At 35.3% G+C, this 12914-nt stretch overlaps 1 protein-coding gene across 2 annotated transcripts in view; it reads right to left on the bottom strand.

The window, feature by feature from the left end:
* GRIK2 (glutamate ionotropic receptor kainate type subunit 2) overlaps positions 1 to 12914 on the bottom strand; it is a 571111-nt gene that overhangs the window by 149076 nt on the left and 409121 nt on the right. For both annotated transcript variants that reach the window (XM_054722387.1, XM_054722388.1), the window contains exon 10: positions 9902 to 10108. In XM_054722387.1, coding sequence (XP_054578362.1) covers positions 9902 to 10108 — 207 coding nt within the window. The remainder of the gene's footprint in view (positions 1 to 9901; positions 10109 to 12914) is intronic.

Here is a 12914-nt window from a genome sequence, read left to right as displayed (position 1 = left end):
CCTTTTGAACTTTGCCAAGATTTAAACAATGGTGACAGGGCTCTGGCTCTGGCAGGAAATGTGGGCCTTGAACAGTGCTGCAGGAATGAGGGCTTTTGTTGTTTGTTTGCTTGTTTTTGTTAGAAACCACATTTTAATCATTTAGACTCCTTATTGGTTCTAATTAGTTCTGGAGTCTTAAAGAAGCTTATAAAATATCAGAAAGAAATATTTGCCACAACAGTCTTCTTAAAAAAGGAGGATCTAGAGTTGCTCTTATATTAATCATTAAAGGTTAAAATTTTAAATTCCAAAGTAGAAAAAGCTTCTGCAAACTTTTTAATGGTATCATGAGTAGGGAAAATATATAGGTCAGATCACAAGAAATGCTTGATATTTCATTTTAATCAACAAAAAAAATGGCAATTTTCTCTTTCAACCTAATATTATTACTTATGTAATTAACCGATGTTGTATAAAATAACATCCTTCAGGTAAAATTATGTGCTGAAATTAAATTAACTGCAACACTAAAAATAGTATATTGGAAAACCATCTGTCATTTTCTTATAATTAAAGCTTCATGACTTCCTTGACTGTTTTCCTCTCAGAGATGATTAGATATATACCCCTCAGGTTCCCCTAAGTATCTTGGAAATAACTATATTATTTTGTTACCTGAAGTACATTAAAATTATTTAACTGTCTATTTTACCTGGGATTCATATTTATGTTTATATCTTTAGTGTATACAATTGTGACAGGCACAAAAATGCTGAATTAATAATACTGAATTATACTTACATTTAGGGATATCATAAAGAATATCCTATTTTAGCAATTGTACCATTTCCATTATTCCAATTTACTTTGAAAAACAACTCTACATAATTTCAGGTAATAGAAAAATCCAGTCTTGGTTAACAGAGAAATATTGGTTCTCTTTAGAAAATTAATGCTATGGTTTCCTTTTTAAATTAAGTTTTTTAGGACTTTTCCCTGTTATGTTTCTGTTTTATTTTGTGTTATGTTCTAAAGAAAATGTCACCTTTCAAAAAGCACAGGTACTTGTTTAACCTGTATAATTTATGTTGATTCTGATGCAAATTGGTGCTTTTCTGGTAATAATAAAAGTAAATCAGTGTTTACTCTCTATTAACATAGCTGTCCCATATACAACAGCTAAACAGCTCATTGCTTCAGTAGTGTCACTGTAAATTCACTGTCTGAATCAAATGCAAACTTTCTTTTTAATCATAGAGAGATGAAAAGAGAGAGAGAAATAGCAATGTGAGAGAGAAAAATCCATTGGCTGCCTCCCCCAAGGGGCCTCAACTGGGGATCTAACCAGCAACCTGGGTATGTGCCCTGAACTGGAATTGAACCAGTCATCTTTTGATGTATGGGACTACACTCCAACCACCAGAGCCACAGTGGCCAGGCTCAAATGCAAACTTTTATTATTGAACTTAAAGTACTCTAGAATTTTGATTTTCTCAGGTGGGCAATTTTCTCCCAGAATTCCCTTATTCTTAGTTGATATTCTATATTCATTTTTATATAACACCTTGTTTGAGCTATCAAAATCCTAACTTGAAGCCTTCTCTATTCCAATCTATTTTCCTTTGTTCATTTATGAAGCTTTTGAAAGCTTTACTTTTTAAAGAAGACTATGTCAAGAAAAAGTTTCAGTGCCCGGCAATGTGAAACTGATTAGTTGTATAGTGTTTTATAAGGGGAAAAATTATATATTAGGTGTATAGGAACATATGTGTTTCTCTATATCTACGGGAGTCTCTATAATATCAACTTAGCATTTTACTTACTCGTAATCTTCAAATTATGACTTTGTGCTATATTTTTCTGGTAATATTTATGTTCAAAACATTTATATTCATAGTATTTTCAGTAACTAAGTTCACAAATCATTTTAAGCACTTAGTAGTATCCCTGAGAAATACTTATTCCATAATTTATTGTATAGTTGCAAAATAATTTTTAGCTCTGAGTTTTTCTATAAATTACAATTAAATGGCCTATTAGCAAAAGATGGTTGTTGGCAAAAGAATTTATTTTAAAAATCTTGAAAATACATTATAGAAAAAAAATTAGCGTTTTACTTTAATCTTTAAGTTTAAAAAACACAAATATTTCTAAACATAACCTTAATAGTACTGTGAAACTACATAGAATGAGGACAAAATCTATATTGCACCAGTATTTAAAGAAATATTTAACACTTAAAATGCCTTATTGACTTTATAAAAATTTGAAAAAAATAATTATTATGTTTAGGAGTTGTTGTTAATAGACACATAGTAAATAGTCTATTATATAGTACAAATCACAATTACACTGTCTATGATATCCTGCTTCTGGAAGAACTTGATCAATATCCTTGTCTCTGAATTTTTTGACAGTGCAATTTGACTTTCAACAGCTTGCTGTTTAAATTCATTTTTAGAAAAGAAGTTTAGTTATAAAGAATTATACCAGCCCTTTTCATTGGAAGGGTTCAGAACAGGTTTCCCCAGCATGTGCTACTTGGTCATGTGGATTATTTTTAGTTGAAGGCAATTCAACTGAAATATAGACATAAGAGAAACCTGAAGACGTAAGAGAAACTTTTGCCTCTTTTATAAAGAATTTAAGTTGGGAGTCTTGCCTATAATAAGAGTTATTACCAAAAAAATCACTTTTAAGAACTTATCTATATGGGAAGGGAGACATCTAATTACTGAACTCTGCTCTTCTCATTGTTCTGTGCATTACCCTACTCCCCTCTGAAGCTTCCAAGCACCTTACATCTTTCATTTGCTCAGAATATCATATATACTTCATTTTTACTGTCTCTGAACTTCTCATGTATGTGGGGTTCCCATACATACTTATATAATTACATCTGGCTATTATCTTGTTAATATATCTTGTGTTGATTGAATTATTATATCAGCTGAAAGAAACTAGAAGAGTAGAGGAAAATTTCTTCCTCTTCCTGTAGTTTTCTTAAACCCTTGCCTCTAATGTCTGAGATAATAGTCAGAGGATTTCCCATTAAAAGAAAACATAACTTGCTTTTCAAGTGGTTTTTTACAAAGAAAGGAAAATGATTAATAATTATGTTGTAGCTAAGAGTATTTGGGGATCTATTTTCATAAAGGGAGCAAAAGGAATTCTGATCTTTTTCTTAAATCCAAGTCTAACCAGTGTAGGTGATGGAATAATTTAAAGACAGAAATCGTCACTCTATTAAATAGTGAATATCTTTGTGAGGTACAGTAAGAAAGAATTTCTCCAACAGGGCAATAAAACATCACAAGACATAAAGAAAAAATAAGTAAATTTGAAAAACTCAAACTTTAAAACTTCCATGCCAAAACACACACACACACACACACACACACACACACACACACATACACACACACATGCCTTAAACAAATTTAAAGACATGATCCTTACTAGGATAAGTAGTTGCATTATTAATATTAAGAATATGTAACAAATTCCTATGTATCAAAAAGAAAAGTCAATGAAAGTGAATGGGCAATTCAAAGAAGGAGAAACTAAAGTATATAAATATGGGGGGAGGAGGAGAAGGGAGGGGCTATGGACCAGGTATATGCAGATTCAAAAAATTCAAACAGTGAGAATCTTAAATTACTAATTTTGCAAACAGAAATTTTACATTACTAGTGGAAATTTAAATTAGTAAGAGAAATTTGGAGGACAATATTGTCAATTCTATCTAATAAAAGAGTAATATGCAAATTGACTGTACCTCTGCTACACCCACAAGCCACACCCACCATCCAATCAGGAGTGTGTATGCAAATTAACCCAATCAAGATGGCTGTGCCCACAGAGAGAGCTGGAAGGAGGCTTGGGTTTCCCCAGCAATGGAGGAAGCCAAGCTTTCTGCACACCCTGGCCTGGCTTGGCCTCTGCTTAAGGCTACAAAGTTTCAATTATAGAAGATAAATAAATCCCAACAGAAATGGCTGCTGCCTCGGAGAAAGTAGAAGGCTTGGCTCCACTCCAGGTTACAAAGTTTCAATTGTAGAAGATAAATAAACCCCAGATACCAGGGCCTCCACTTGGGTCGCCAGGGGGCGTGGCTGACCTGCAAACCACCACAGGCCCCTCGCCCAGGCCGCCCCAAGCCCCAAGGGAACCCCCACCCTGATCCGGGACACCCTTCAGGGCAAACCAGCTGGCCCCCACCCATGCACCAGGCCTCTATCCTATCTAATAAAAGAGTTATATGCAGATTGACCATTACTCCAACACACAAGATGGCTACCCCCATGTGAACACAAGATGGCCACCACAAGATGGCCAGCAGGGGAGGGCAGTTAGGGGCAAACAGGCTGGCAGGAGAGCAGTTAGGCATCAATCAGGCTGGCAGGGGAGTGGTTAGGGGGTGAGCAGGCTGGCAGGCAGAAGCGGTTAGGGACAATCAGGAAGGCAGGCAGGCGAGCAGTTGGGAGCCAGCAGTCCTGAATTGTGAGAGGGATGTTCAACTGCCCATTTAGGCCCGATCCCACCCACCGGGATAGGGCCTAAACGGGCAGTCGGACATCCCTCGAGGGGTCCCAGATGGGAGAGGGTGCAGGCTGGGCTGAAGGACACCCCCCCATGCATGAATTTTGTGCACCGGGCCTCTAGTATGTAATAAAACTGAAAATATATGCCAACTCTGATCAACAATTCCTTTCTCAGTATGTCCTTCAGAGAAGTCCTCACATAGGTGCTCCAGGACATAAGACAAGGCTCTTTATGACAGCATTGGTTTTCATAGCATAACACTGGAAGTGACGTGAACGCCTCAACAGAAAACTAAGTAAGAATGGTATATTCCTATGATAGAATACTATTGAGCAATTTATACAAAATGAACCAGATACCAAATTAAAAACAGTAGTTTCATGTATGAATTAAAAAAAAAGGGCCATGAAATAAACCTTAGTAGTTTGGGGACTACTCACATGGCAGGCCTGACAAGTTCAGTGCCCAAAAGTAGCAACACAGGATGGTCTGACCATAAATTTCTAACTGGGCATATCATGGCCTGTAGTTATGTCCCAGGTCCCAGGCCTGTCACTTTCTTAAGTGCTCCCTGTCCACTGTTCTTATGCATATAGGATAACATGCTTTTGAAATATCAGAGTAATTCTCTTTTCCAGACCCCAGAAAGATATAACCATAGGCACCAGAGCATAAGACCACCACCACAGGAGAGGAAACCCCTCATTGTTGTCTTGTTCCCCACATACCATCTCTATTAACTCTCTTGTACCCACCAGTGTAAAAGGAGTGTGTGCTTCTTCATTGTACTTGTATTCAGCCATAGAGCTTTCCCTGCTTTGCTTCTCCTGCCCTCTTAATCTACACCATGGATTTCATACTAGTATACTTCCTTTACATTTTCTCCTTTGATTCTCAATGCATGAAAGGAATTGCAAAACTACTATCCTCCAGAGCATTTTCTCAATCCAATGAGCTCTTGCTTCTGGGCATGTCTTCAACGATTTTGATTCAAATAAACATATCAATTTTTTCTACAGGTTTGGAGGGTTTTTTTGTCAACATGTGGGGAGGTATGAAAAAAATGTAATTCTATCTTTTGTTCTTGATTTGAAAATTACTGAATTGAGAAATTTTATGGTAATGGATTCAAACATTATCAGTAATAGTTTACAGTTGTCATTTTGGGGTCATAGGAATTTGTAAATTAATTTGCACTGCTATTTTTTAGTTATTTTTCCTATACAACAGAATAGTTATAACTTTACTATTCTTCAAAATTTCCCCCTAAACTACTAGAATGCTTCCACTAGAGTGCAAAATTGAGACAACATGCTATCAACATTCAAAGATATGGTGCAAGTCAATTCCCATTTAGTAGAAACTGTTTTGTTTTGTTTTTTAATTTAGCCTTTCCATTTTTCTTATATTACCTGGAGCCCTTTTAAGTTCCCTGAAAAACAAATATTTGACTTCATTCCTAGTATATAATAAAAGTGCAATCAGGAGGCACAAGCAAAGCATAGTGAGGTCTTCTAAGGCTCATTTATGAATCATAAAAGGCTCGATAGTGTTAAATACCAATTGCAATGCTAAGGAAACATGCTGGGAAGCATTCACGCAGCTGGAAAACCATAGCATCAGGAGTCCTATTAAAAATAATGTAAAATAAGTGTAGATCTCAACAGACTTCCTACTTTGCCATAGTTGTTTTATAAACTAAAACAGAATTTTGTTTTTGTAGTTTCTTTTAACTGTAAAATGATCAAGGTTTTGTTTGTTTGCTTTTAAAATTTCAGCAGCACTTAAAGTTATAAAAAGAAGCCTCATTGAAAAGAAGGGGAAAAAAGCTTTTATTGACTAATACATTCTCTTAGCAACCACTAATGGTAATAATATTAAAACACAAGACTCTTTAAGCACAAAGGAACTGTAAACTTCTTTGTCACTTCTAAAAGAGCTAAGCTTAAATGTTACTTAAAAAAGCAAACACTTCTCATAATCTAATCCACTCAATTCTAACAAGGTAAAGAGACTGAATGTGGTTTTAAAAATTGCTCGTTTTCACTGTACTTATAAAAAATTGCTCTTTTGCTGATAACATTATATCACACATATAGACAATTATTAGTTTTATTTTATTTTTTATGTTTATTGAAATTTTTGGTTTGCAAAACCATACAGGTTTTAAGTGTACAACTCAATAAAACATCATCTGTACAGTATATTTTGCGCCCATCACCCCAAGCAAAGTCTCTTTCCATCCCCATTCTCCCCTCCTGTGTCTCCTCCTCCATCTACCCACCACCCTCTCTTTCCTTCTGGCTGTCACCACACTGTTCCCTGTGTCTTTGTGTGTGTGTGTGTGTGTGTGTGTGTGTGTGTGTGTGTGTATGTGTGTGTTTTTTTATTTTTATTTTTTTTTACCTAATCCCTTCACCTTCTTTCATTCAGTCCCCCAACCCCCTTCCCCTCTGACAGCTGTCAGTCTATAATAATTATGCTTCAACAGTAATCTGGTAAACTAACTCAATAATGTTTAATAGCCAAGATAAAGCAACATTAAAGAAAGCATTTGGTACCCTTTGTATATAGTAACAGCAGTAGTAATAATAGTAGTAATAACAACAACAACAACAATTACTGGTCTTGAGTGTTTTCCATTTGCTAAGCAACACACTAAGACCTGTACAATACATTCACTCTAATTGAGAGCCGGCTTCTCAAATATGATGCGTACAATCCTTAAATAACCCAATAGTAGAAGTGAGTTTAGTATCTATAATTGCATACCAGGTTAGGGACGCAGTAATTTTTTTGACTTGCAGTTAGGTTTTGGTGGTGTGTGTGTGTGTGTGTGTGTGTGTGTGTGTATGTTTAATCTGTATTAGTATACACAAGAGTATCCATCTATGCCAAGAGCTTTTCACACAGTAAGTTGTGAGATCGGCATTTAAATTATTCTTTCTTCATGTTATTGTCCTTCTTCCCTTCGTTGTGTCTCCTGCATCTATCCCCCATCTCTGCTGTCCCAATGATGTGTTTGACTAAATTAAAAAGGTCTGCAGTGCTGTTATACTCCCAGATATTAGCATTTAGCTCAAACTGCCATTCTGTGGAGTAACATCATTCCCATTGTACATATAATAAAACTGATCTTAAGACAGAATCAATAACATTCTAAAGGATATGTACCAAATAGATGAATAGATAGATGATAGATGGATGGATGGATGGATGGATGGATGGATGGATGGATGAAGATAGATAAATAGATAGATAGATAGATAGATAGATAGATAGATAGATAGATAGATAGATAGATAGATAGATAGATATAGATGACACCCAAATTCCTAAATTTGTACAACTAAGATGTAAGTGTTGGTCTGTGGAGTATGAGTATGCAGTATTCCCTCCCACATTTTATCAGTATTACCACATGAGGTCAGAGAAGCCCCAGCAGATCAGTGGCTTCAGCTGCCTCCAGCTGGGGCTCATTCTGTGTGAAAGATAAAAGGACAAAAAGTTTCAAGTAACAAGAAGTGTCTGTGAGTAAGCACCAGAAGTAGTAGTTCTACAAGGGTTCAAAAAATCGGACTGTTTAAAGGAGTGAAAAGGTTAGGAATGGCCTTATGGAGTAGGGGCCCAACACAGAACCCCAGAAGTGAATGTTAAATAGGTGACAAGGAGAGAGCTCACATTTGACACAATATTAAACCACAGAATAAGTATAAGGCAGTCCAAAAGTATTTTGATTTTTCCTATAACTATTTATTTGATTAAAATCATATTAAATACTATTTAAAAATAATGGTGCCCAGCTTTGTTGATATCCCAAACATAATTTTTCCCATTATTTTACCTATTGCTAGTCTAACAGTGTATTTAATTTTCTTGTAATTCCTCCATATTTTTAATTAATTCTAATATAAAGTTACCATTCACAAGACACAGAACACCAAAAGTTCCAATGAATAAACTTTACATTAAAACTTAACATTATTTCACTGACTAGGCTTCAATTCAAAATGAGTATCAATAGCAACTATAATCCCTACCCCTTTTCTCATTGTAATAGTTTATAAATATTTTAGTTTTTAGTCCTCAACAAGAATACTCATAAACACTATAGGAGAAGTATAGAATAAGTAAGAAGACCCAAAGTTTGGGGCTTATTAGTTATGTCTTTATTATTATCTAATATATGTCAGATACTGCATTAGAAAACTTATAGATATCAATCATAATTAGTAATATATGATTCTCTCCCTTATACAGCTTTCATGTGCAGAGCATCCTTCTTCTTGATAATAAAATTTGAAATTAATGAAGTATTTTCAAAATGCTTTGAAAATTGCCTATATTTGCTACTTCCATAAGTAAAAATTATAATTTAGGATACAGTTCACAATATTTTTATAGGAAAAATATTTTTATTATTTTGTAGAATTCTTACCAATATTTTTTTGCCTTAATATTATGGAAAATATCAAAATAAACTTAAGTATTACAAACCCAAAGTAAACACAATGTTATAATATTTAAAAGATAAGAGTTTATTTCAAATTTGTGAGTTAATTAACACTGCCAACTAAGAAATAATGAAATAATGCTTTTTTGGCCAAGAAGAAATCCTTGGTTTATTTCATCAAAAACATAAAATAAAATGTCTAGCCTCCTGTCTAAATATGTTTAATATTCCTTTTTTTAAAAATATATTTTTATTTATTTCAGAGAGAAAGGGAGAGGGAAACATCAATGATGAGAAAGAATCATTGATTGGTTGCCTCTTGCATTCCCCCTACTGGGGATAGAGCCAGCAACTTGGTCATGTGCCTTGATGGGGAATTGATCCATGACCTCCTGGTCCATAGGTCGTCATCACTCAATCACTGAGTGACCAACCAGGCATGCTTAATATCCTTGATTTATTTTTACATAGTATCTTATTTTAGGTTCTTTGGGTATAATTTTCTCTTATCTCTAAAATATAAGTATCCTATCCTAGTATAGGAAAATTTTATAGTGAAATTTAGATTTGTATCACCCATTCTCTTTGTTAAATAGAAAGTTAGCATTATAAAGGAAAAAAAAATAGTGTTGGAAAACCTCATTCCATTTTATAAATGAAGAGCAAATACTTTCAAGATATCAAAATCACCACATACTAGTTAATTTAAGACAACTATCTCTCTGTAATAGAACTATACATCTCTCTTTGATTCTTTATATTTAATTGCACAAATAACATATACTTTGAGTAAAATTGTTGCAGGAAATATATATTTGAAATATATTATTGCTCTTTGACATTTTTAACCACTTATCATAAAAAAAGTAAAATCTCTTAGCAATCTACCAAAGGTAATAAATAATGATAAAAGGGACTTACGTGATCAATTAGTTCACGGACCATTCCATTCCATTGTCCATTGGCATCATCCTGGGCTCCATATTTCCCATCCTCTACAAGTCTAATTTCATATGTAAAGCCAAGGATTGTAGATAACTCTCTGAGAAGGTCAATGCAATAGCCTTCAAATCTATCATTCCCATAGAGCGGTTTGTCAGACTTCTTAAACAGGACATAGGGTTCTTCCTGGAAACAGTGAACATGAAGATAACAGGTATCAGCTAATCATGAAACTATTAGAATTATAGCGCTCCTTAGAAGATAGAAAAATTCACATTAATTTATGACACAAGTCAATTTTATTTTTTTTCTAGTTGTAATTAATATAGTTTGAAATACTAATAAAGTAGATTATCAGGAACATTCGTGCTTCACAAAAGAATATTTAAATATAATAATTTTACCTTGACTACATAATAAATATATGATATTATATTTTTAGCATATAGCTTATATCATATATAATAAATAATATGACATGTTATATACTGCATAATACCTATAGATATATGTATAGGTATAATATATAGTATATTTAAATATAATTTCACCATCATTACAATACCCACACTTAATTTATACCATTTAATCAATATTTGGTATGTTATTTCAGTGGGATCTATTGATAAAATAATTTTTTAAAAAGTTATTGCCTAATTACTTACAATGTGCTAAGAACTATAGTAGTACTTTTATATATATTATCACTTTTTTTCTAACAACCAGGAAAATTACAACTATTATATTTAATTATAGGAGAAAAATAATAGTTTCTTTTAGAATCCTATGTAATAAAGAGGGAATATGCTAATTGACCCTCACACTGTCGCAAAGATGGCAGCACCCATAGCCAATAAGGAGGGAATATGCTAACTGACTGCCCCGCCCTCAAAGATGGCAGCACCCACAGCCAATAAGGAGGGAATATGCTAATTGACTACCAAGCCCTCAAAGGTGGCGGCGCCACAGCCACAAGATGGTGGCACCCAGTCCCCTCTGCCCCACTGGGGCGGCAGGAACGCAGCAAGGCCGGGCCTGCCCCCAGGCAGGCCCAGCTACTCCATGCGCCGGCCTCTGGGGTCCCCCAGTCCCCTCAGCCCCCCAGCCACCCAGGGCTGGCCTGAGATGCAGGTAAGCCTTGGATGGCAGCTGCCCAGCCGCCCAGGGCCGACCTGAAGCACAGGTAACCAGGGCCGGCCGAGGCTTGTGCTGCCAGCAGTGGCAGCAGCATAGGTGTGATGGGGCATGGCCTTCCTCTGATCGTCAGGTCGCCTCCCGCCCCTGAGGGCTCCCAGACTGTGAGAGGGGGCAGGCCGGGCTGAGGGAACCCCCCATCCAGTGCATGGATTTTCATGCACCAGGCCTCTAGTATATTATAAAACTAACATTTACTAAGAACGTATACATTCATACAACATTTTATGAACCACCTACTATGAGGCAGCCCTTCTCTATAAAAGAGAAATCCAAGTCCTCAAGTTCATGATATGGAGAAGAAAACAAATACTAAATGCCTAAACAAGTAGAACATGTAACTTTGTCATCAATAAATGGTATAAAAATGTAAAATAGGACAATAGGATACAGAACTACTGCAAGATATTTGGCAAAATAAGACAAGACAACGCACAATTGAGTAATATGTGTGGAATCCTTTTCTGAGGAGAGGAGAGATGCAGTAGAACTTAAGAGAAGGAGTTTGGCCACTTGAAAATCTGAAAGAAGGGGATTTTAGGTCAAGATACAGCAAGTAAAAAGCCCTGAGACCAATATGACACTGGACAGTTCCAGGAAGAGAACAACAGCCATTGATGAAGGGATTAAGAAAACAACAAAAGAACTCCCCATAGACACAGACAGCCATATGTGATGATCAGGACTCTTTTACAATGGTCATTTTCAAGAGAGGTTAAAAGAATTTCCCACTTTATATGGTTACCAAGAGATAAAGAGGATCTAAGAAGAGGAAAAGATGATATTTTTTAACTCAGATTATTTAAATTCCAGGGTACACACTTTTCCCACTATTTTATGTTGCTTTCTATACTATCAGACCATTTATGGAAATCCATACATGCTGAATTTTTAAATGCATTTAGGTTAAATAACTTTAAATCAGAAATTAATCTGCAGCTAAATTCAAAGCTAGATAATTGGTTTTACCATTAGGTAAGAAAACAGTTAGTATTCTCTCTAATTTTTATGTACATGATCACATGTAAACTTCATTCCCCAGAGGTACACAGAGTACTAAGAATGTGATAGATGTAGGATTTTTCCAACCTTGGAGTTATTATATCCATTTCTGCTCTACTCTTTAAATGAGATAACATGATCCCATTGATCACAATTTAGATACCCTTGTTACACTGACAAGAGGAAATACTAAAGCTAAACAGCTTTCATGTGTAGAGCATATTCAGGTGTCTCTTTTTCTGGTTTTCCCACATAACTTTTAAATTCTTTTACCATAATATTACCATATTGAGTAGTGAGAGATGATTTATATGTGTATCTTCTGAACTAGAATTGCAAAATGTACGTGGCAAGATAGTTGCTTAAATTTTCATTAATAGTACCAGTCATCACCACGCACCTAGCAGGCTTACAAACAAAATGACTGTATAGTGAATTAAATGGAAATGGGTTGCTGTGGTCAACGGGGGCGGGGGGGGTGGAGGGGGGGAGAAGGCAGGGGACAAGGGAACTTGAACTTGAAGAGAAAAATTACCAGAGGTCTGTTTCCCTACGCGGTCCTATTATAGTAATAATAAATCCTCAGGTCACTAACCCATGAGCAGAGGGTTAGAGATTTGAGAAGTATACACCATATTCCCCTGCAGAAGAGAGGCTAGCCCGAGAATTTAGGGCTGGGAATTAAAAGAAGCATATTGATTCAATAGATTAATTCTGTCAACTTCATACTTTGGTTTTCATTCAGTTTCTGACTTATAAATGAATGTATGTATATATATTAAATTAATTACATATA

This window comes from Eptesicus fuscus, chromosome 10 (assembly GCF_027574615.1).
Source record: "Eptesicus fuscus isolate TK198812 chromosome 10, DD_ASM_mEF_20220401, whole genome shotgun sequence".
NCBI lineage: Eukaryota > Metazoa > Chordata > Mammalia > Chiroptera > Vespertilionidae > Eptesicus > Eptesicus fuscus.
Note: the sequence above shows the minus strand (reverse complement) of the source record. Positions and strands in the feature narration are given on the sequence as shown.